Source organism: Podarcis tiliguerta (genome assembly GCF_965153285.1).
Source record: "Podarcis tiliguerta genome assembly, chromosome: 1".
NCBI classification, from domain to species: domain Eukaryota; kingdom Metazoa; phylum Chordata; class Lepidosauria; order Squamata; family Lacertidae; genus Podarcis; species Podarcis tiliguerta.
In genome coordinates this window covers 104,636,968-104,661,795 of record NC_139534.1, presented here as the reverse complement: position 1 = coordinate 104,661,795, position 24,828 = coordinate 104,636,968, and the positions used below count along the sequence as shown (strand labels likewise).

General features: G+C 40.9%; 2 protein-coding genes across 15 annotated transcripts; one reads left to right on the top strand and one right to left on the bottom strand.

Moving 5' to 3' along the window:
- The first annotated feature begins 701 nt into the window (after window positions 1-701).
- Window positions 702-16,451, top strand: MLH3 (mutL homolog 3). 14 transcript variants are annotated; one of them, XM_083447592.1, is made up of 13 exons: window positions 702-1,277; window positions 2,464-5,759; window positions 6,413-6,511; window positions 7,201-7,271; window positions 8,399-8,503; window positions 8,714-8,786; window positions 9,860-9,931; window positions 10,714-10,822; window positions 12,014-12,173; window positions 13,048-13,071; window positions 14,218-14,296; window positions 15,244-15,395; window positions 16,031-16,451. In XM_083447592.1, the coding sequence occupies exons 2-13, from the start codon at window positions 2,528-2,530 to the stop codon at window positions 16,109-16,111; spliced, it is 4,257 nt and encodes a 1,418-aa protein (XP_083303718.1). In that variant the 5' UTR covers window positions 702-1,277; window positions 2,464-2,527; the 3' UTR covers window positions 16,112-16,451. The 14 variants fall into 14 exon arrangements, 8 of the variants coding, with proteins under 8 accessions (XP_083303718.1, XP_083303720.1, XP_083303724.1 ...); XM_083447594.1 differs by having other exon boundaries at window positions 862-983; XM_083447593.1 differs by having other exon boundaries at window positions 884-1,104.
- EIF2B2 (eukaryotic translation initiation factor 2B subunit beta) lies at window positions 15,858-24,828 on the bottom strand. Its single transcript, XM_083448761.1, has 8 exons — window positions 24,544-24,828; window positions 23,244-23,364; window positions 21,506-21,660; window positions 20,742-20,905; window positions 19,581-19,676; window positions 18,574-18,711; window positions 18,120-18,186; window positions 15,858-17,394 (listed from the first exon to the last, which is right to left on the bottom strand). Exons 1-8 carry the CDS (start codon window positions 24,707-24,709, stop codon window positions 17,237-17,239), a joined length of 1,065 nt encoding a protein of 354 aa, XP_083304887.1. The 5' UTR covers window positions 24,710-24,828; the 3' UTR covers window positions 15,858-17,236.

Below are 24,828 nucleotides of genomic sequence, written 5' to 3'. Positions count from 1 at the left end.
TCAAACTCAGGCACTAGTTTTTAAAACAGTTGTTTTTATAATGACAAGCTTGCATAGTTCAGGGGTAGGAGATGCATGATGGAGTTGGGCCTTTGGCAAAACTGGTGGAATGAATCATCCCTGGAGGAAAGGATAATCAAAGACTACTTACTAACCATGAAGTCTATGTTCTATCTCCACTATTGGAGGCTATATGTCTCTGAATGCCTGTTGCTGGGAATCACATGTGGGAAGAGTGCTGTTGCATTCACTTCTCACTTGTAGGCTTCCCATTGGTATGTGCTTGGCCACACTGGTTACTTGACTAGACAGGCCTTTGGCCTGATCTAGCAAGGCTCTTACATTCTTAAAAGTGGAGCCTATCCATATAAAGCTGGTATACAAACACTTCATGTGTATGCAGTCTGTACTGCATTGAGAAGGCTATATAGCTAATGCTCAGATCTGATGAATTTAAAGAGCACAAAAAAGGCTCCATTTCAAACCCAACATTCATCCCCTGATTTGCCTTGGCCTCTGAATAATTTTCACAGAGGCAGCTGCATTAGTCTGTTCAGCTAAAACACTATCATTGCATCTTAAAGGCTAATAAATTTTATTATGTTATCAGCTTTCATGGCTTAGAGCCCAGTTCATCGGATGGAAAGAATGCACAGCGCTAGAAACAAATTTTCTGAGTTCCTTTGCTCCCTTGCCTACAGTTTTCTTTTGCTGCTACTTATTCCACGCCGCTTTTGCAGGGCTGACTTATCGGCCCTTCCGTCCAACACAGACTATGTGCGGCAAACGCAAAGGATCCTACCAGCGGGGCTGGAGAATGAGAGTTTCGAAAAGACTACAATACCCAGGGTGCATTGCAACGTGTTTCTGTACGCGGGGAATCGGTGTCCCGATACTTTCGCCGGTGGCTGTTGAGCAGCAGCAGTAGCAAGAACAACAACGACAGGCCTCCCTCCTCAGCGCTGCCGCCGTCGAGTTTTCAGGTGGTGCCTGACAGTTAATTTCACCAGCTGAGGCGGCGGGAGATGCAAGTCGATTTGGCTGCCACGGATGTGGATTGGTGCCTTGTCCGGTTGCGGGAGGCGGAGCGAGGAGGAGAAGCGGGTCTGTTGCGACCACGCCTGGGATGCAAGGAGGGAGGAGACAGAGTCCGGCCAGTGGTTTACCCGGGGCAGCCCAACCGCTATCTACTTTGTCTTTATAAAGTCTGGAGCACCTGCTTTTCTCTCCAGCTTTGGTCACCCCAAAGTCTTGCTTTAGTCGAGGCAAAGAGGCGGGTATATACCCCCCCTTCCCCTCATCAGCTGGAATCGCTTCACAAGGGGTCTTAATTGTATTTTTAAAAGTGCATTGGCTTTATTCAAATCCTTCTAGGTACTTCTTTATTCTATTTCTCAAACCCTGGTTGGCACAACAGCAGTCCCATGAGGTGGGATAGACTGAGAGTGGGTGACTGGCCCAAGATCTCCTAAGTGAGTGTCAAAACTGAGGATAGTTTTGAACTTGTGCTTCAGCCAGTATTTTAACAATGACTCTATACCTGCTCTGCAAATACTGGCCTAAGCAATGGGAGTTGGCATTGCAGTAACCAAGAAGCAAAGGAAGCAGTGGCTAGCTGGTGCTTCCTTTTTCATTTTTTAACTTTATGCATCCTCTCAAAGCCAACACCACACTAGCTACACACTGTGTGTAACTAGTCTGAATGGACTGTACAGTTTTTGGAGGCTTCCAGATAAGTGTTTATTGTGGAATCAGTTCTCTTTTTTATTTTTATTTTTTGCAGCATCCATGTAATGTTTTTCGCATGAAAATACCAGAGAATAATTTTTCCTTAGATTTACCCTTTCTGTGGAAAATCCAGTAGGTTAAAAATGTTGCTAATGCCCCATTTACAATATAAAGCCCCCATCTAGAACATTTGTAATAAGCACAATGTTTGTGTATACTTATTACCATTCGGGTGCCAGCTAAATTATGGCACTATGCATTAGTGTTCAGCAGTTATGCTTAATTTCACCCATATTAAGTTGACACAATCCTGCATGTATATGTGTGTTGTTTTTAATTTGTGAAACCACATGTTTGAATTCACCAAAAATCAGTTATTTGTCATAATTTAGCTTTGGCATTGATGACTTTGGATTTTGTGTATATGTGCATGTTCATATGGTTTGGACAGAACATAAAGAAGTGTTGAATCAACTGAGAAACAAATGGAGCTATTCTGCAATTGCTGAACTTATCTAAACTGAGAACTGAATTTTGTTGACAAATGCTGCAAACTGGGACTAAGCACCATTTGCCTCTATGAGGCTTACTTATGAGGAGGCAAATATAGGATTGTGCTGTAAGGCAACAAGAATGACCATGGAAACAAACTAGGGAAATGTTAAGGAATTTATGAGGAGTCTGGCTAAATATATCTATTAAGCTTTTGGTTGTTTTCACTCTGTTTTCTTATAGGGGATTCAAAGAAAGTGGCAGTACATATCCAGTCTCCTGAGGTTTTCATCCTTCCACTTTTGTGATGATCAAATGCTTGGCTGAAGAAGTGCAAACCAGCTTGCGGTCTGGAGTGGCCATCAACTCACTAGGCCAATGTGTTGAGGAGCTTGTCCTTAACAGCATAGATGCTAAAGCAACATGTGTGGCTGTCCGATTGGATATGGAAACTTTTAAAGTCCAGGTGGTGGATAATGGCAGTGGGATGGGAAGAGATGACCTCAACAAAGTGGGAAATAGGTATTTTACCAGTAAATGCTACTCAGTGGAAGACCTAGAAAATCTAAAGTTTTATGGCTTCCGTGGAGAAGCTTTGGCAAGCATAGCAAACATGGCCAGTATATTGGAAATATCATCCAAGACAAATAAGGTAGCAAAAACCTTCCTGAAACTGTTTCACAATGGAAAAGGACTGGAAGTCTCTGAAACAGAATTGAATAGACCAAGTGCTGGAACAACGGTGACTGCATACAATTTATTCCACCAATTACCTGTGAGAAGAAAGTGCATGGATTCCAGATTGGAATTTGAGAGAGTGAGGCATAAAGTAGAGGCTCTTTCACTTATTCATCCCTCCATCTCATTTTCTTTAAGGAATGATGCTTCCTGTTCAATGGTGCTTCAGTTACCAAAGACAAAAGATACACGATCTCGGTTTTCTCAGATTTATGATCTAGGTAGATCCCAGAAATTACGAGAAATAAATTATAAATCTGCAGGATTCGAGATAAGTGGTTTTATCAGTTCTGAAGGGCATTACAATAAGAATATTCAGTTTCTATATGTGAATAATAGATTGGTATTAAAAACAAGATTGCATAAACTTATTGACTTTTTATTAAGAAAACAAAGCATTATATGTAAGACAAAAAGTGGGTCTTCTACTTCAAGTCCTGCTCGTCAGCGCTCTGGCCCAGAGCTCTATGGAGTCTTTATCATCAATGTGAAATGTCCATATGATGCGTATGATGTGTGTTTGGAACCTGCAAAAACTCTAATAGAGTTTCACAACTGGAATGCTCTCCTAGATTGCATTGAGGAAGGAGTAAAATATTTTTTAAAGCGAGAACATTTATTTATTGAGCTGTGTGGTGAAGACGTTAAAGAATTTAATGAAAACAATGACTTTTGTTTAGTTAAAACTGTAGATTCACACCCATCTCTCCTTGAGGAGAAGGACTTGCAGGAGAGTTTCAAGAGAGCTTCTGATAATATTGTGGATTCTTATGAAATGTTTAATCTGCAGTCAAAGTCTGTCAAAAGGAAATTAATTCATGAAAATAAGACATCAGACCACACAGCACCAACTAACAATTTGGAGGAAATAGATGCTGGCTCAGATTTGACTAGTGCTGGACCTGTTCATGATCTGAGTAGCAGTAATGTGAAGAATCGTCTGCCTGACAAAAATGGCACAATTCCCAGCTTGCCAAAGTTGGGTAACCTACACCAAGAATCAAACATTTCTGATAATCTCCCTGTTGAGCCAATTAATTCCAAGTGTTCAGAAGAAATCAGCGAACAGGACAGGACAGTTGCTTTAGAAATAGACACGTATGCTTCTACTTCACTTTGTACTGAGAAACATGATAACTGTGCAAATAGGCAACAAGACAGAGCCCTTCAGGAAAGTAACCCCAGCACTGTCACTCTGAGACGTATTGAATCTATGGAAGATGTTAATGAGTTTGAAGGTGAATCTCTTCTTGGACACGGATTGATAGGAAAATATAAGCCAGTGACAGGTAGGGAATCTTCTGCAGGATCAAATGTCAATGGAGAAGTGGTAATGGGAAGGAAAAAAATTAAGTTGTGTTCCACAGGCCTTATAACACATCTGATGCAAAACCTGCCGCCTCACAAAACAACAGAAATTAACAGTTCATTAGACAGACAGACACAACTGGGTCCAATAAGTGCCAAGGATATATTTGGGAAAAAGCTAGAGTTTTCAGAGAAAACTCCAAGTGCTGAAGAAAATTTGAGGACCTGTGCTGCCATTGGAAACAAATGTATGAGGAAGAAGAACATGTCGGGTCAAAAGACTGAGGTAGTTTCTTTTCCTCCACATGGTAGTGTTGACTTTGTAACATCACATGTCAAAGAATTTATTTACAAGGCACCTTCAGGTCCTGTTCATCATCTAGACAGTGCAACGCGGACTAGGGAAATGATTGAGCCTTCAGTTAGGCCTAGACCCTGTGGCTTTACAAAACTAAGCTTGCATCCAAAGCTGGGATCATTAGATAGATTCAGAAGACATTATGGGAACTTAAAGAATACGCCAACAACTGATGCGGAAAAGAGTGAGGTTAAAAGGCCAGCCTGTGGCAGGTATCCCACTAATGAGAATACAAATTTTCAGAACTCTAATACTTGTGAAATTCCAACTCAGGAACATTTTGTGTCTAATAACAGTGGTCATGATTGCCTTTTTTCTTTAGAAAGATCTCAGCATTCCATAGAAGAAAGTCTATTACATGGAGAAGCTGTTCATATAAGGGAGAGTCCTCTGACACTGACAGAATACTCTCAGATAAAAAATAAACCTCTTTCTGACGCTAACTTCACAGGAACACTTGCCTCTAAAGTATCTAGAATGAAGGACTGCCTTATAGAAACTTTAACTACAGAACCTTTAGGGCATACTTCAGAACAATCCCAAGCACATTCAAGCCAAAAAGATGAAGTCAGACATGACCACCTATCTCAAAATAATCTTTTGCACAGTGCTTGCCAAATACCTCAAATTTCCCCAAGAAAAACAGGAGCGGAGGGTTTTTCTTTTGCTTCAGCCTCTGATGAGCAGGGTGATCCTGTAGGAATCTCTAGCACAAGACCTGGGAACGCGGAAGATAATGTCAACCATTGTTTCATTGACACTGATGGGGAATATGCAGTTTCCCCAAACAGAAGTTTAGCTTTGTCCAATAAAGGGGCTGATTCTGAAGGCTCCTGTGAAAATACAGGCGTTGTGGATGGATTTATAAAGCAAGCTGGAAAAGCCTCTGAACTGCAAAATGTGAACTTGACTGGCAATATGGAGGACGCTGCAGATGACTCAAGTGCAGCCGAGGAGGAAGAGCCACAGTTGTATCATTCCGAATGGTTTCAGCAGTTTGATGCTTCGTTGGGTAGGATGGTATACATCAACAAACTGACTGGACTGAGCACCTATACTGCTCCCAGCGAGGAACCTCAGGCTGTATGTACTAAAGATATAAGCACAGTGGCTGTAAACGTCGTCATGGAGAGTGGTAAGTTCACAGTGTTTTTTCAGGTTTACTTATTGTCAGGGATTATTTAGTTGTGATTCCTGCATTGCAGGAGGTTAGACGAGAAGACCCCCTTCAGTTCTGTGATTCTATAAGCACAAAACCATGTAACCACCTGTAGCGGGGTAGGCAGTGGGGGGAGAGGGAGGAAGAAAGTCCAGGTGTTTGAAAAAAATATTTATTTCAGTCTCAACACCTTTTGGAACAGTCCTTCCAAGGGAGAGGGAATGCATTCTCTGAACAAGAATTGTCACCAGTGTTTTTATGCACTTGATGAGAACTGTTCAAAACATGCCCCTGAAACATGTTGGGCCTGGAATGATTTTTCCTTCAAGCACTTGGGAGTTTCTTCCCCCCCCCCAGCCCCCCCCACTCCCTTCTGAAAACCACTGTTCTTTTATTTCTGAACAGTTTATACGCAGGTCTCCTTGCTGATGTGTCTTTTGTAATTCATAAAATGTTGACTAAATCTTATTTCTCCATCATTACAGTGTTGCACTGATGTGATTTTTTAATGTTTTGTATTATGCTAATCACCTATTGATCCTTTTATAATAAAAACAGCAAGTGGACATTTTTGTAGACTAGCACTTGTAAGCACATCTATAGAAGTCATTCTTTTGTTGGGTATTTAGGGTTTCAGTGCAGATGCCACCCATTTAGAAGTGAGCTTATTGTGCCCTTCCTTCCAAGACCTCGGCAAGAGAGGAGTTTAGCAAGCCAAGATTTCAGAGGTAGGCCAGGACATAGAGTACTATGTTAAATAATAACAAACCAAAGAATTCTGCCAGCTGTCCCAACAGGAACTTGGAGTGATTCAAGGTCTGTTAACAATGGGACTTGTATGAATCACTTGATGTGTGGAATTGGAAATAATTCTTTAAGCGTCAAAGTCAATTAAAATGTGGACAGCATGCAGTGCCTACTTCTATGTAAACAACAGTGATTTGAAGAGGAAAATTAATCCCTTTCTTCTGATTGTCCTAGTTCTCGTCTGGAAATGACACCATATTTAATTTTTGAGATCTTTATGAATCAAGGAAAGGTGAATCATTGTTCTGGTATGTGTTTTCTCTAGTAGGAATGAGCAACTTACTTCAAGCCCTCTTTAACATTTCAAGGCAGGGCAGATTGTTGTACTAAAACACACACTGGAGGAAGATCCTGACGCTTTAACAATCTCACCTAAAGGTGACAGAGCTACTTAAGCAGCGGTTTGGGGATACAAACTTTGCTTTGTATCCTTCTGTATAAATAGTGCAGTGAAGTGGTTTTCTAATCTTATGCAGATGTGATAAAATAAAATCTCAAACATCATAATGGGTAGTGTGCTTTTTCTACTTGGATATTATCTTAACTTGTAGATGAAAAAAATATGAACCATCCCCCATAGTTTCAATACTTTGCATATATTCTCTTCTAGATACGCAAGGAGAATCTCTCCAGCCCTTGTTTTCTGAATGGAACAATCCTGTGTTTGCTCACTTTCCAGAGGTGGGTGGAATTGCGTCACCATTAATTATTGGGATTTGCTTCTGTTTTATGTTGCATTGTGATTTTTGGACTGAGATAATAATTGTTGTATAGATTTATGGAACTGTCCAAAAACTTACCACTCACGCCTCTTATGCTTATTGAGTCTACAAGTCCTTCATGCAATTTGGAAATTGGTGGTATTTTTGTTCAAACTTTTCCAAAAGCTTATCCTGTTTCATTTGGAAGCTAAATTGCTTTTATAGGCCCTGCTTAGATTACCAAAACAACAATCTTGACTTGAGGATAAAGCACTGTCCCCTAGTTATAAGCTAAATGGTTTATAGCACAGTTTTCAGTTATCTCTGGCAATGTAAATAGTGCAGTGTGATTATTCTTGTAGGACTAACTGGATTCTATAATGTGATAGGGAAGCTATAGTATTATCCATTGCATTTACTGCTCATTTAAATTAAGTTTCTTTACTCATGAGGGATATGGCTTTCTTTAGAATAAACATATTTATTTGAAACTGAGTCCAACTGAGCTTCAAGGAAACTGCTTTCAAGTAAATATATAGAAGGAGTTGGTCAGTGATGGAAAGTATACACTGTGCCCATTAAGTTATATTCATATTTTAACTTGGCAATAGTCAAGTTAAAGTAGCAAACCTCCTGCTGTTGCCTTTTAAAAAATAACATCAGCTTCAAGTTTCCATCATTATCATTATCATCGCAAACTGATGTAGACATTAAGCATCTGTGTAAGGTGACAACAATAGTGGGTGATAGTTTTACTAGCTCGTTGCATCCACTCCAAATACAACAAAATGCTGATTCTAGAGTGGGTGACCACATCGCTTCTCAAATATCAGTGGGACCAATTTAAATGTTTTGGTTAAGATTGCTGCAAAAAACCACCTATCTTGATCAGAAGGACAGCACACTGCTGATGTAACAACTTTATTTAGCGTCCCACAGAGGTTTGAAGATGGTGTGGGAAACACCCATGTCTACTGTTTGAATGGGACTTCGAGTTCTGTTACGAAAAACATTGTTTAAAAACAATTGTTCATATGATTTTGAGTTCTGATATTTGTTGCTCCAGCGGACATCCTAATAAGTTAATTTTGATTATATGTTTTATAGGTTGCTATTAATGTGAGCAGTGAGCAAGCTGATAATCTTGCTGTGAAAATCCATAACATCCTGTACCCATATAGGTTCACCAAGAAGATGATTGATTCAGTGCAGGTAAATATGCTAACAATTTGCATAAAACATTTATTTTGAGTTGGAAAGATACAGACAGTGCAGTAGTTAATAGCTGTTGTTAGCAAATAATGTTTTATTGGCGTATGTCAACAAATTGATGAACTAGTGAAATATTTTTGTTGAATTATTATACAGTTATTATAGATTTATTTGTAAGTTTTAATGAATAGTCAACTGAATGTGTTACAGGTTCTTAATCAAGTGGACAATAAATTTATTGCTTGTTTAATAAATACTACGGCAGATGAGAATGAAGACACAGGTAAGAATACTACTTCCTCTAAGTAATGGGGTTTTGCAGCTTTTGTAGAAATTGGCTTTACCCGGGACAATGACAAAACTCTTTACATATTGAGCCGGTAATGGCATTTCTAAGCTGCCATCCTGGTCCATGTTGCTTTTGAGAAGACTTTAATCTCTACTCCTCAGCTGAAGAGCAGAGATTAAATGCTGTTCCCTTGGCTGCACAATCCTGTTCCGTGTTGGGAATGGGGCACACAGGCAGTGCAAGACTAAACTCCATCATCCAGCCTCTCAGTTGATGTCACTAATGTTGTCAGCTGATGGCCCAATCTGGGTGACCTGAGGAAGATGGTCTTGTGGGCCAAATTGGATCCCCCTTGTGGGCCAGGATTGGTCTGAATGCTGGAGGTTCCCAACCCCTGGTCAATAGGACAAATCTGCAAAATATCTTAATGATATGATGTAGATTCAAATAATGATTGCTAATTCATAAATTAGTGTGTAGAATAGACTTTTATTGAATTCATCTGTAGAACATATCAAAAGAGAACCTATTTAACCTTGCATCCAGAGTAGACTATACAATATTAACCCCTTAAAACCTCTAAAGTTCGCTCTTTGACTGGGAAAGTAACATGCAAAAATACTGCGATTTTCTTTTTTCTAGTGCTTGAAAGTAATATGACAGGTTTTCCATTAATGCCCAATCTCAGCATTTTTTAGCTATTCTTTTACTTTCAGTATTCTTTGTTATCTCCAATCCTTGACACACAATATTATTGCCACAGCTTGTATGTAAGAAGTTACTTCCTTGGTGGGGGGTTTTCCCCATACCAAGCCTTTGACATAATTCAGTTTTTCAAACATGAGATTTAAAAGAATCTGTTAAACAATAACAGAAACTATTATGCATTTTATCTTCTTCCCCGATACTTTTTTGCTGCATGACATATAAGATAATATCCCCTCTTTCTTTTTTTAACATTTCCAGCATATGCTCAGAAAACTTGTAATTATTCTATTGGATGAGATGAGATCAAAAGGAAATTGTAGCACAAGTTTATTTGCTGAATTATGATGCTTTTGATCTAGGTGGAAATCTCTTAGTGCTGGTGGACCAGCATGCAGCCCATGAGCGAATCCGCCTAGAGCAACTTATTACAGGTATAGTTTCAGGTGGTTAAAAAAAAATCAGCTTTCTTCCTTTTCTGATGCAAATCTGTATTAGATTTGTTGTGATGTATGTATGTATGTATGTCAGTTAATTGTAGGGAATGAAAATATAGCATCAGTTTCATTGTGAGAACTAGCATCCCCAACGTTGGCGTCTTTTGATTTTTCTTTACATCCCATATTTTTAGCTGATTGTGAATAATCTCCTCTGTCCAACAAGGGATGTGTATTTTTCAAGCCTCATGAGATTCTGGCCACAACTCAGTAGAACACAGCAGCAGTCCATTGTGCCTATAACAGTTCATTGACCTCCTTGTCAACAAGAGTTATGAATTTTCTACAGGGAAGAGTCCAAGAGAAACTTTTCTGGTTGTAGCCTGGCAGCGAAAATTGCTCAAGAATGTGAAAAGCCCTTGGGACTGCAAAAAGTGTTTGCTAAAGGATTTAAATGGAGTCACTATACTTGTAACAGCTTGCTTGGCTAGTTTTTGGGTGGGTCATGCGTTAAAGGAAATTATAATTGTTACCTATTCGGATGGCCATGGTTGATACTGGCTGGGAATCCTCATGTCTCATGAACAAGCTTGTAGTTGAAAATAGAGAATATTCAGTTCTTAATATTATAGGTCTCGCGTCCACTGCTGAAGAAAATACTGTACTATGTTACTTCAAACTGCATGCATGTTGCATTCTAAAACATAGGGCTGTAGGATGAGGCAGTAAGGCACATTTATTATATATAAGATAGATAACAGTGCATTTGTTGTTATCAGATTCCTATGAGAAGCAACCAGAAAAATTGGGCAAGAAGAAATTGCTGGCCTCCACTGTTTGCCCCCCATTGGAGACTGAGATTACAGAGGAGCAGAGGAGACTCTTATGGTTGGTATTAGCCAGACTGTGAATTGGCTGTGCTTTTTATTTCTCTTTTAAAATACACACAACTTTTTCTGGTTTAAGTCCATCCAAAGCAGCTTACAACAATAAAAACTACAAGTTATCAAAAAACAATTATTTCTAAAACCAAGAATAACACAGATTCACAAGGATAAGACAGACCAGCACCTTAAATTAGGCCTGGACACACACCGGCAGCCAATGTAGCTGGTATTGTAAAGGTGATATTGAAGCTGAATGAGTATCTCCTTCTCTGAGTTGTTCCTCTTCTGTGGTAGACGGATTATGAAGTTCCAAGTTACGTTGGTTGGAAGTGAAAAAGATTTATTTGCTCAATCTCCAAGGACTGAAGAGCAGTCTTGTTCAAGTATTTAAATCTCCCAGTTGGAGATCAATTGGCTATTAGATTAAACTTTATTAGGGTACAGGCCCCACAACACTTCTGAAAAAGTGGCTTGTTTTGCCTTTAAGGAGAAAGGTTTGTGGGGATGATAACCTAAATTCTTCAATGGAGAAAACTCCTATCTGACAGAAAGTTTGGTTTTAATATTTATTTTAACTGTGTAATGTATTCTGTTCTGCTTTTATTCTGTTTTACATTTTTAATCTTTTGCAATGTTTTCAGCTATACAAATAAATAATATTCAAACTTTAAAGAAACCGTACTATATCCACTGACCTGGAAATAAGCAACTTACTTCTGAATAAACATTTATTTGGTTGTGGTGTAAGAGAGTATGTTTTGACCATAAATCATAATAAAATTTACAATCTAAAAAGATAGGTTCAAATACAAGTTCATTTGCTGTTAAATCTAATCATAAACTTTTCCCCCTGAACTGAACAATGAACATAGCTGTCAACGTTTCCCTTTTTTAAGGGAAATTCCCTTATTCTGAATAGGATTCCTCGCAAGAAAAGGGAAAAGTTGACAGCTATGACAATGAGTAGTGCTCTATAATAGAAACTCTGCTCCTCCATAGAACTATTTCTCACTTTTTCTTTGTAAAGAAAGCATATCTGCAAATGATTGTGGTGATCCTTGATTACAGTATACTGTGTTTCTTTTAAAGAAAGTGCAGTAATTGTAGTTTGGGAATTTGTAGTTTGGGTGGAAAGGAATATCCAAGGCTGATCTTCCAGTTCAGAGTCTTGTGCTTCCATTTTAATTTCTAGGTGCTGCCAAAAAAGTCTGGAGGACTTAGGCCTTGAATTATCCTTTCCAGAGAACAATCGCTCTCAGATTCTTATTGGGAAAGTGCCACTGTGTTTTGTGGAGAAAGAGGCCAATGAATTGCGCCGTGGCAGGCAGACAGTGATGAAGAGCATTGTGCAGGTGATATGTGGATGTGAATAATTTACTATGTCTGCTCTATAATAACGTTCGGCAGCAAGTTGCTTGGAAGTCCTGTCTGCATTATAATTACTCTTGTTCCCTGCCCTGCATAACTAGGAGTCTAAGAAGTCCTGAAAACAGAAAGATACCATGAAGTGTGGGAGAACTCTTATGTGGCACCCTGCACCAGTAACAGACCGCGTGGTGGGACTGACCTCCTGACAGTGGAGTCACTGCTGCTTGCCAGCTGCAGAGGTTGGTGTGGTGCAAATGCACCAGCTGGTGTGGCAGATGAGCTCCGCACTGCACCAACCTTTGTGCCACCTTGCCCCTCTCCCTCACCTTCTGGGCAAACAGCTGCAACTCAGCTGTTGGGAGGTCAGGTGAGCACCACTACCATGCCACCCTCTACAGTCTCATATTTGTGACTTTTTAATTTAAGAACCAGGCTAGAGATCAGTTCAGAACTTGTATGACTTTTCGGAAATTACACCCAGTGGGTGTATTCCAAGTAAACTTAGTTGACTACTACCCATTAATTTATTTTGAAACATTTCTGTATCATCTTTCAATTCAAAATTTCCAGGGCCGCTTATAATAACTAAGTAAAACACAATAAATTTAACATTGTATCTGCAAGTTTACTACATAGCAGGCTTCTTAGTTCCATCCACATACTTTCCTCTGAGACATCTGCTGTGCTGAAATGGGCATGTATAGATCCTTTGCATTCTTATTTTTATTATTATTATTATTATTATTTTGTTACCATGGTTTTGATAATCCCTTTTTGAAGGACAGAGATTTTGTTTGTGAGAGTGAGAAAAGAACATAACCTCATTTGGCTGATCTGTATCTTTTGTATTTTTTTTAGGAGTTCATTCGAGAGGAAATTGAGGTATGGTGTGGGTGGGTGGGTGTGGTTTATAAAGAAGAGCTGTATGAATTAGACATGACTCGCACATTACCCTCCTAAAGTCGGAAAGCATATTGAATTTCCATCTGCATGTTTTGGAATCCTGAGGTTGGGGCAGACTCCTTCCCACCAGTGGCCAGAACAGGAGGATAAGAAAAGCCAACCCTCCCTATGTGCTTGGGGAGGAGTTGGAAGAAAGGGAGCAGCCACATCATGTTGCCTTTGGACCTGTGACATCTAACTGTTTCAAAGCAAATGTACATTCTTCACTCTTGCCATTGGTCGATGGCAATTCACCCCCTTCTTTGAGATTCTAAAACAACACAGCCCAGTAATAGTGAAGCTCCCACAGTAACAAAACAGTGTCTAGAAGGGAGCAGATACATCAGTAAATAAATAACCATGTATGTTTAACCACAAATGGCCTTTCACTCGAGAATCTGTGGTACAAGCTGTTGTTACATGGAAAAGGAGGGAAAATATACAGTGCTCCACAGAAATTGTTCTTTTATTGTGTAGGGTTCTAAAATAACTAGAGGAGAATTCATATTCCTTTGTTAAAGGAACTAACAGTCTGTAACAGCCCGAGGGCTGTTCACAACTTACACTTGAATGAGCTTTTTTACTAGGAGAAGGAAAACAATTAGTAACTCTGGACCAAACCACCCCCAGGATTATGAAGGGGATTGTGAGCAAAATACTTGAAGGGAACTCTCTGCTGATCACTCCCCACCTCCTTGCTGAGGAAGGGGCCCAATGCTTGGATGCAACAGTGAATTGTTTCAAATTTAGAGCTCGTCCCCATTTCCACTTGTGCTGTTTCTGAGCAGTTTTTCCCTTGCCCTGCTCCTTTCCCAGGGAAAAACTGCTCTTTAGTGCTAAATTGGAGCAAATGTGAATCCAGGGGGGAAGCTGAATTGCTGTTTGCTCTGATTGAGTGCTAAAGAGGGGTTTCACCTAGTGAAAGCAGCAGGGCAACAGGAAGTGCGGATATGTCCTTAGTTGACTGCTGGTGCAGAGCATGGCATGAGAATGGCAAGGTTATATGGACCACCTGGGACCTCACTATCTCTAGTTGCTGTGACTTTTCATTCTTAGTTGTCTTTAGAAACAATTGCTGTTTTTCAGCTTCTGCAATCCACAGGAGGGGCACGAGGGACCCTGCCTCTAACAATTCTGAAGGTGCTGGCTTCCCAGGCTTGCCATGGTGAGGAAAGCATTGTTTATCCTGGGCCACCTTTCTTCTACAGAAACCTTCCTCACACTTTCAGAGAGGACAGGTGTAGTTTTCATTAAAAGCAGAACAGCAGGGATCTATGTTTCATACTGAAACTGTGCTTCATTATATCAGTTTACTGTGAACTCAGTGCTGCTCATGCATACAAGTTTTGTGCTGCATTTAAAAAGCATCATCCTTATCAAAATGCCATCCCATGTTGTTTTCCCATTTAATCCAGATTTACCATTTTCATGGAGGATCCGAAGTGAACTCCCCATGAACAGTAATGGGGGAGTGGGGAATGAAATGGCATTTTGATGAGGATGATGATGTGTGGATGATGTCATGTGTATTCTGTGAAAAACTTGCATACACAAGCAGAAATGTGGAGAGAAATCTGCCTTTCATTTTCACAACTATTGTTTCTTCCTCACCCTCACGGGCAAAAAACGGGTTTTACTACAGGTATGAGTTGTAAGTTGTGTGCTGTTGGTTGCCTTAGTGAAACAGATATTAACACAGTTATGGAGCTTGGGGGAGGGTGTCCCTCTCCTTTTATGCAATTTCATGGCTAGGAAGGAGCTGCCCTTCTTGTAGAGTTACTCCATCCAGTGGCGTAGCGTGGGGGGTGCAGGGGGGGGGCGGCCGCACCGGGCGCAACATCTGGGGGGGGGGCGCTCGCACTCGCAGCTCTCTGCCCCTACCTGGCTCACTCACTGCAGTGCTGGCTGTGCAAATTCGATCCGAGCCGCCGGGTCGCCGCCCACTGTGGAGGGGAGGGTGCCAGGCGTGCGGTGCGGTGCGGAGAGAGAGCGAGGGACTATCTGGGGGAGGGACAGTGCAGCGGGGGGGGGGGGCGCAAATTACTTGCCTTGCCCCAGGTGCTGACAACCCACGCTACGCCACTGACTCCATCCAGCCTCTTCTTTTTTCAGGTGCTATTAAGTTCAATCACAGCTTGACTTTGGAGGAGAGCTGCCATCTTATGGAAGCTTTGTCATGTTGTCAGTTACCTTTTCAATGTGCTCATGGGAGACCTTCGATGCTGCCTCTTGCTGATGTAGATCACTTGCAGGAGGAAAGCCAGGTATTACATTCAGCAGAAAAAATACACAGGATGTAGTGACTGAGTGTGCTTATCCTAACAGAAATATCAAGTTTGCCTGGGTAGAACACACTACTTCAGTTTTCTTCTTCTGTATGTGGTTTACTTCAAGTTTGGATAGAGAGCTTTAATAATGTGCAAAAACTATCCAGCATCTCATCTGAGAATTAGTTCAGTTGAAGTCCTATGTGAACTACTACTATAAAGGCCTTTTCAAAATAAGATTTACCTTTTTGAATAATACCTGTAAAGGAACACATGAGGAATCAGAACTGAACATCCATGTCCATGTGGATTTCTGAACAGGACCAGGCAAGAATCTAATACATTTCTTGCAGATCTTTTCCAGTGCAATCCTATACAATATCTACTCAGATGTTAAGTCATATTGAGTTCAGTGGGGCTTACTCTCAGGCAAGTAGAAACAAGCACTGTTCATGATAATTGTATGACAACAAGTTTTAATTGATTTTGCAGAAAAACAAAAAGTAAACTCAGAGGGTATTCCCCGTTTAAATATCAATTTGTACAGAATTTTATAAGCAATATTATTGGATTGTTTTCTTTGAGTTAAGGTATGTGTGACCAAGTCATTAATGTTCTTTTTTCCACTTCAGCCTAAACCTAATCTGGCTAAACTAAAGAAAATGGTGAAGCGCTGGCAACGCTTTGGGAAAGAGAAAGACTGTTGTACCTGAAAGCGCTGACCAGATCTTAAATTTCATTGAATGCTGATGCCTCTCAACAGGTAGTGCTTGAGGCAAACACCAATAGATGTTCCTGTTATGGAACACAAATTACTGTGGAACCAGGATCAACTCTGAAAGCACAAGAAAAGAAGGAACTTCAGCATCCTGAATTCATTCAGCAAGGACCAGGATTGTCTAATACTTAAAAAAATATATGAGGCAGAATATTCACATCTGTGCTCCTGAAAAATGTGGAGTGACTTGCATTGCACTAGCACTGTATAATTAAATGCTTTTGAAAGCTTGTTTTGTAAAATAATAATAATAGTAAAATAATAATAGAATCACACCCTTGCCTCATTGCTTTATGATCATACCTTTATGGTCCTACACAGGTTCAACATTTGATCAGAACTGTTTCTTCAACCAAATTATTATACTGCTTACCTTAGTATTTTTCTCATTTGGTATTTCGAGTTACTTTTAAATGCAGATTTGCATTATCCAACCGATGCAGGCTAGATTTTCAAACTGAATCACCACCAAAATAAAATTCTTCTTATTCTTTGAACCACCCTGAGATCTCTGGGTATAGGGCGGTATTCAATAAATAATAATTCACTAAATAATTAAAGCATTCAGATGCTATTTTGTAGAATTGGTTACTTTAGCTTGCCCTGAATACAAGTATCAGCATTTAATTGAAACAAGAATGAGAGCAGGCTACTTTCCACCAGAAACCATCTGAATAGCTAAACTTTATTTCTGTGTCCTATTTCAAGAAGCAAAGTAGAAGAATCAAGGAGCTGGACCTGTTACAGGAGAATTTGTGATGACAGACTGAAGGTAGCTTAGCTGCTGCAAGTAAATTCCCTTCGATGTTTAGGCCACCACTGAACTATGGCCTCTATGCTATCCTAAAACTTTCTCAGCCAAGATTTATACTATGTCTTTCAATAAAGCTGACAGAACCCAGGACTGGAGCAGTGCTTTTTCTGACAGAGAAAGCAAAGGTCAAATAAAGTATCTTTTGAAGACAGTATGTCCATTTCCTGCAGTTTGACGTTTTATTTTGGCAGTGCTTCTTCAGGCGAAAGTACACATCTACTCCATGATATAAATGGTGTCCACAGCTCAAAGTTCACGATCCGCCGGGTGATAGAGTTCACTCATTAGACGATAGATGTAGGAAGGAGCGTTGCCTCCAATATTTGAAATGAAGAGTGTGATAAGTTCTGGAGGAACGTAGTCAAAGACCGGACAATAAATGTTGACCTTAGACAGAATATCTCCTGAAAGAAAAATATGCAATTTGAATGAAAAATGAACAGAAGTGAAAAAGAAAAAAATTAGCCTTGCACTTAGTGTATGGCGCATAAGAATCAGTGAAAAAACTGAGACAATGCAGCAAAAGGAGGTGAAATAAAAACCTATCTTGCCTCATGTGCTCTATTATTCAAAGCCTGAGTACACAACAGTGTAATCATAAGCATGCTTGTTCAAAAGAAAACTGCACTGAGAATCCCTCAGAACAGCAGCGTTAAAGACGCAGCTGGGGACCATTGCCCATGCTTGCTTAGCCAAAATTATCTTAATAGCTTATCACTGCTGATATCACACCATATTTTGCCTTTGGTGTACAATATGAGTTGGAGGAAGGCATGTACAAAATATATTAGCTGAAGAAACAGTTACAGAACAGTTACTGCTTAAAGCAGATCAGGATGTAAGCACAGTGAATATCTCCCTAGTACTAACAGTGCAACCTTTTGCATGTTTACTCAGAAGTATGTCCCATGAAGTTCAATGAGACTTGCTTTTTGGTCAGTGAATTTAAGATTGAAGCTTAATAACTCAGGCTGCAATCCTATGCACACTTACTTGGGAGTAAGCCCCATTGAACACAATGGGATTTCTTTCTAAGAAAACATGTATAGATTGGGCTTTCAAAGGTCCAGAGTCACTAAAAGTGGTTTACAAAGTAGCTTCCTCTCAAAATAATTTTTAGAAATTCTACCTTCTGTGAAAGGCAACACTTCCTGTGGAGAGACGAATTTATGGAACGAGTCATCTTCATTAAGGAACTGGAAGAGAGAACAGCAAAGGCACCATCACTATTTAAAACTTATCATTTCTTATTATTATCAAGCCTCTGAATTCTGTATCCAATATCATTTTCAGCGCTTGCATGTTCCCATAGCCTTGGTCCATTCCATATGCCTTGTTAGATTTCAGAAGAGATACGATCCAAATGGTACCCAGCAGTGCAGGAGAGGATTTGAGTGCATTGACACGGTTGCTTTATGGTCTTCTCTACAAGACACATGGACATTTTGCAACTTGCTTACACTAGCAAAGGTCCATATTCATGCATGCATTTGGATTCATCCATGTGCAGCAGCACTGGCTCTCTCTGAGCATTTGTGTTGCTCTTGACCATAGAGATACTATTCAGAGGTTACTGCACCTACCTGTGGTGTGAGCTTGAACATGGGTGCACAGACAATAAGAGGGGTGGAGTGGTGCTTGGCTGCCAGTGCCAAGGTATGGGTGCCACTGACAGCTATCAGGGCACCATTGGCCAAGATAGTCTTTGTTCCAATTATTACCTGCAATACAGAAATATTCAGGAACTAGAGTATCATAATGAACTGCAATGCGGTGGAAGTTATTTATCTTAGATCATGACACATCATGGTGATAAGCATTCCTAACGTACGACAGAACCAGTAACTCGAGTGGGGAGCAAATTTTGGGTACAATTCATCATAGCACTAAGGAGATCATTCTGGCAGCACAAGCATTTCTGTTTTTCCCAATGAATTGATCTCTCCTCCCCCTGCACATTGTTCTGGGGGTGACTCTCAGCCCTCCAGAGAGTATTGGGGGAAGCAAGGGGGGAGGGGGGAGCCCGTTGCACTAGCAGGGATTCTTGCACTGGCTTCCACTAGCAAAACTGTAGTTGAGTCTGGCCCTCTTGCTTGTCAAAAAGGCTGATCTTGACCCAACACAATTTTTCTCCTATGGGAATCCCCAGATAACATGTAGCTTTTTTTATGCCCCCCCCCCAGCTCCAGTTTTTCAGAACAGGAATTTTGACTGCTATTGGACTCTGGCTCTGATGCCATGATGCTAAAAGATTTTTGTGGGGCCATCAGCCCATCCTCCATTTCTTCTATTTAAAACTTTAAAAAATAATAATTAAATTTTAGTTCTTTCAATGACTACTTCCATAGGTATTACACCGTGATGCTGTTATGTCAAAAGTTTTGGGGGTGTTTTTTCTGTGGCCCACAGAATTTTGTCTTTTGTCTTTTTTCAAAAGCCATATCCATTTTTTACACTTTGTCCCGTGGCTGGTTTACAATAGTTCAATGCAGCCCTTGGCCTAAAAGAGTTTCGCCACTCTGAATCTACAAGCTTCCCAGTATGGTCCACATAGCAGCAGAAACAAACCAAACAATCCCAACCTGCCTACCTTGTTGACACGAGACATGACAGCAAAGATGGCGGCATCACTCATGACGGTAGTTTCTATGTTCTCCTTAGACAAACGGACAGCCATTTCATGACCCTGAAAAAGAAAAAGGGGAAAGTGACAATGTGCATTGGAAGGGCCAGACAAGTAATGCTTGTAAGCTAGAGTTTCTGAAGCTTTATGAGCACACAGTTCATCTCATGCCAGGTCACACCAATGGTCCCACTAATCCAAGCATTATTTCTGTCAACAGTAACGAGACAGATTCCTTGACAATATCCGTCACCTCTTAATCCCAGAATCTGTCAGTCAGAAGTCTGAAAATGGAGATTCACACCTATGGTTTATTTTTTCTACTATTTTGCCCTCAAGTCTTAATTCTTTAAAAACAAACAGTAATGCTCATCATTCACCACAAAGACTTGTGGCAATTAAATCACTATGTTATTTATTTATAACAATTATTGACAGAACCTTTAGACTGTTCTTCATTACAAAAGAACCATAGGACAGTTTCCAAAACACTATAAAACTATGTATTAAACAAAGAAACAACAAATAGATTTATCAGTAAACACAAAGCTGAATAGCCTATATGTCAGTCACCAAACACCTAAGAGAACAGATATGTTTAAAGCTGACACTATTATCCTGCCACTTCCAGCAGAAGAATTCCAGACAGGGAATTCCATCACAGAGAAAGTCTGATCCCGTATTAGAGCTTTGCCTGCAACAGCAGACTTTGGAACAACAAGAAGTGTTGGTTGATACAGTGTGGGAATAATATCAATGGTGTGTTGACTATGCATTATAGGAAGAAATGCTTTCTTATATCTCAAAACTGCCAGCTATCAGAATTTATTGTGAAATGGGTGCTGTTCATGCATGCAAGGTTTTCACACTGTCCATAAAAGCCATTATCATCAGAAACACTACCATCCTCCTACTGGGAAAGGTAAGAAGTTTCCCTTAACTACTGCCTGTTCACAAAGCCTATACATTCCCATAAATGAAAAAAAAAAAATCATTTATGATTAAAATATACAGTTTCTATTTTTGTTAAATTTGTTAAATAAATAAAACAAAACAAAAATACAATTAGAAGTGTTCCATAGTCAACAGTGAGCAGGGGACAAGGATAGCCCAGATAACAGGCCTCACCTGACAAAAGGGTGCACATTCAGCCACAATTACATGGAATTTCCTCTTGCGTGCTGCCTCCTTCAGGAAGGCCTCAACTGTGCGTGAATAGCCAATGGTCATGATCACCTCATTAGAGTGGATATGCTCCAGGGCCTGCATGGCAATGTTGTCAGTGGTGCCCTCTGCAAATAAAAGAAAAGAAGAAAGAAATCCTGCCATAAGAGAAAAGACAGGCCCAACACCTCCTCCACTGCAAATTAGCTAGGAAATAGGGCACTAATCCAAACAAGGTGGAATCTCATTATTTCCTACCATACCTGAATCGTATATTGCCAAGGGCTTATGGCATTAAAAAGAAAAAAATGACACATACTGTTTGCTGAGACAGTATCCATGGTTTGCAATTGCAATAGGATGAAAGGGCATTGTGTGCATTATATAAACTTTTAACAGTCCAGATTACAGACACAAACTGTTTAGCTTTCATTCCATGCAAGAAGTAGCTTCCTGTGGTTACATGCGTATCTTGAACCTAGGTGGGCTATATTTGTACCACTTACTATATCATGAGTGCTAAAATCTTCTTACACTACTCCAGCTGAAAATGATGGAAAAAGCTCTACCTGTTTCTTCCCATTTCTGATCTTCCTAATAGGAAGGAAGCTTTATGCAGCAGTTAAGGGTGGAACACTTCAGCAATACTCATTATTGGAACTTTCTCATTTTACTAGCAATCATGTAGTTCCCACAGTTATTTCTGTTACTATACTGCTCTCTCTTACCTAGTTCAATCAACAGTTCACTAATAATTTCAATGATATTGGCCCTGAGTGGAGGATAGTAGATATTGAAACTCTCAGTGTCGTCACTACTTTCCGAGGTCAGAAGTTTGTGTAGTGATTCCTGCTGGTCACTCTCCTCACTGTATCCTCGAAGCCTACAAAACAAAAGGGACCTTTTCAAAACGGAAAAACAATCCTGCTGGAAGAGTAAGTTACACGCTGGACCAGGCACTGTGGCTTCCCATCAAAGAAGGAATTAAGAACATCTGATTATATTTATGTTAGTCCTTCTAAAAGCCAAATATCCTGGGTCAATATTGCTTACACAGCTCGAGTGTGTTTGGCCGGAAAAGAAAAAGAATAGCATGTGCAATTGTGGTTTAATTCAAGGTAATTACTTTGCCAGGGAATGGTACATACAGTAGCAACACATTATTAATTATAATTTCTTACCCACCCTTCATCCTAAGGGCGGGTTACAATTAAAACACAATATTAAAAACAGATTAAAACACCACTCCTGTGTAAGCGAGGGAGGACCCCAGGAACAGCTGAAGACTCCTAAGCTTGGATGCCTCTTTGCAGGACCAAAGCCCTGAGGCCTGCACTCAGCCACTCTCACCAACACCTGTCACTCTACCCCCAGCTGAATTACATCATCTAGCTGGGCTGGTGAAATAAAAGCAGGGCTGCTGTGGGGGATCTAAGTATTTGTTCCTGGCATTAAGCAATTGGGACAGATTAGGGATTCTGCTGGTTTACTGCCTGCCTCACTGCCCACAGTCTCCCAACCTGAGCTGCTCCAGAGAAGCGGACACGGAGGAATGGATCCAAACTACAAGAAAGAAGATTCCACCTAAACATGAGGAAGAACTTCCTGACAGTAAGAGCTGTTCGACAGTGGAATTTGCTGCCAAGGAGTGTGGTGGAGTCTCCTTCTTTGGAGGTCTTTAAGCAGAGGCTTGACAACCATATGTCAGGAGTGCTCTGATGGTGTTTCCTGCTTGGCAGGGGGTTGGACTCGATGGCCCTTGTGGTCTCTTCCAACTCTATGATTCTATGATTCTGAGCTGAAAGAGCGGGTCTCAGAATGGTGTTGAGGGCTCCTGGACAGCTGGTTTTAGGGGCCTTCAGCAGCCATGGTAAAGTGCTCTGGGGTGGCTCAGGGCTTCATGGCTACCATGACGACCATGGGGCTGTCTCAACATATCAGCAGCCCATGTGGCAGGTCACACTCTGGACCTTCAACTGGGCAGGAAGAGGGTGGTCTGATAGTGGGGAATTTTGATATCAGTCCCCTGTCATAGACATGGAATACTTTTCTCAGGGAGGCTCACCTACATATCTTTAGGAGCCAGGCAAAAACATTCCTCCTCTCTTAGATGTTTACTAATTAAACAAACTTTGGCCTTTTAAATGGGGCAGGCGGGTATTGTTTTGTTACTGTGTTATGAATTTTTCTATTTTTTGCTTGTAAACCAGCCTGTGTTCCTCGGATGAAGGGTAGTATAGAAATTTAATAAATAAAACAGCTTATAATCACATAAATAATTTGGGTCCTAAAAATAGCTGAATAAAGGTTCAACACTCCAAAATCAACTGTTCTGAAAGCCTTTCTACAAACAATTTCCAATGGTTATATATAAATTTGAAACAGAAGTTTCAGGTGTGGTAAGGTCAGGTGGTTTCTACATTAGAGAAATTGGCTAGGTTCTGATCAAACAAAAGCAACCATTACCTGCCATACTCCTCTCGAATTATCTTCAGCACTCGTCTCACCATATTGCCTACAGTGGTCTCAGAGGGCTGGGCAGCAGTCATTTTCTTACCCTCCTGACGAATTATGCTTATCAGCTCTCCTGAAATGTAAGGAACTTTCAAAGTTAATTACATAGTACAGGGTGTCTACTCCTCACAGCAGACACTCAAATGATACTTCAAACTACTCATTCTGCCTGCATCCGGTTGGCAGGAACCGGGGGGGGGGGGCCTGTGTGACACATTGCATTACTTTCCACCCCCCTTTTTTTGGTGATTAAAATAAGCCTACCCAGATCAGGATGATACATCCAGTAAAAAGTGCCTACATTACACAGATCAACAGAGGCAAGGACAGGATAACCACTTGCAGGCGTTTGACTTATGTACCTTTTAAGAGCCCCAGACATCCTTTTTATTGGGCATTCAATATTATTTGTGTTCATGACTGTATTGGAGTGGTTATATGCAATCCCACTCTCAATACTGTTTACTTCTGCAAATGTTTTGCGGCAAACATACTGCTTCATTTCAATTCAGGGCATCTCCCATAGCTTTTAACTGAAATGTTGTAACTTCTCGTATCACAGACGCTCTGGAGTTATTGTTTTGCCTTATTTTTGCCAGCACAAGAGTGACCCTCTAGACAGCAATACTGTGATAACATTGAGGATGCATTGCAGAACCACCAATAATATGTAATAATGTATGGGAGGTCCAATAGAAAACCACTACTAATGCACCATTATCACATGGAAGACGGTTTGCACACCAATCTAGGGACCCCCTAAGAATTGAGTATAAGAAAATGTTGGCAGCTACATAGGGGTGGGGGGAAAAGAAGCACCTTCCATAATCAGCTTTCCAATACAACCCTTTAAAATACAAGTGGCCCTCCAGGTGTTCCCGCTCCCATCAGCCCCAACCATCACGATCAATTGTCAGGGATGATGGGATCTGGAGGGGCAACAACACCTACAGGGCCATAGGTCTCCTATCTCTGCTTAAAAGATGCAGGAGTCATAAACTTCCATTGCACCTGCGGCCGCTCAAGGTGGAAAGGCAAATTATGCATGGTGAGCTAGGCAAGTCCTGCCATCGTCGCAGCTACTTGTGGAGAAAGGAGCCAACCGAAGTAAAATCGCGGTTTTGTTTCTCGGTTTAGGGAAGAAACGGGTGGAGGGCACGACTGGGAAGAAAGGGTTTAAGCCCGGCGACAGGAGCCCGTGCATGCGGCGAGGGCTCCTTCGCCGCCTCCGCCGCTCCTGCTCCTCTCTCACCCGCATTGTCCCAGCGCCCGTTCGCCACGATCCTCCGCAGCAGGCCCACCGTCTGCCGGGCAACATCCTCCGAGCGAGGCCTCTTCCCGCCCCGCTTGAGCAGCGCCACAAAGTCCTCGATCTGCCCGGAGAGATCGGATTCCCTTTTCGCAGCCGCGGCCGACATCCCGGCGATTCGAAGCGAAGGTTGATGGAAAGGGTTGGCGGGGCAGGGGAACTAATCCGACCGGGGGAACGAAAAGCAACATGAGTTTGTAGCCAGCCGGACCGACGCACACGCGCTTT

Excerpts from the sequence above, each read along its gene's own strand:
- MLH3 (XM_083447592.1), top strand. The coding sequence starts at position 2,528 with ATGATCAAATGCTTGGCTGAAGAAGTGCAAACCAGCTTGCGGTCTGGA. Across the intron at positions 6,512-7,200 it reads AGCAAGCCAAGATTTCAGAG|ATACGCAAGGAGAATCTCTC; the intron begins GTAGGCCAGGAC and ends ATTCTCTTCTAG. Across the intron at positions 8,787-9,859 it reads AGATGAGAATGAAGACACAG|GTGGAAATCTCTTAGTGCTG; the intron begins GTAAGAATACTA and ends CTTTTGATCTAG.
- EIF2B2 (XM_083448761.1), bottom strand. The coding sequence starts at position 24,709 with ATGTCGGCCGCGGCTGCGAAAAGGGAATCCGATCTCTCCGGGCAGATC. Across the intron at positions 23,365-24,543 it reads CGGGCGCTGGGACAATGCGG|GAGAGCTGATAAGCATAATT; the intron begins GTGAGAGAGGAG and ends CTTACATTTCAG. Across the intron at positions 20,906-21,505 it reads TGAACTGTTGATTGAACTAG|AGGGCACCACTGACAACATT; the intron begins GTAAGAGAGAGC and ends TTTTATTTGCAG.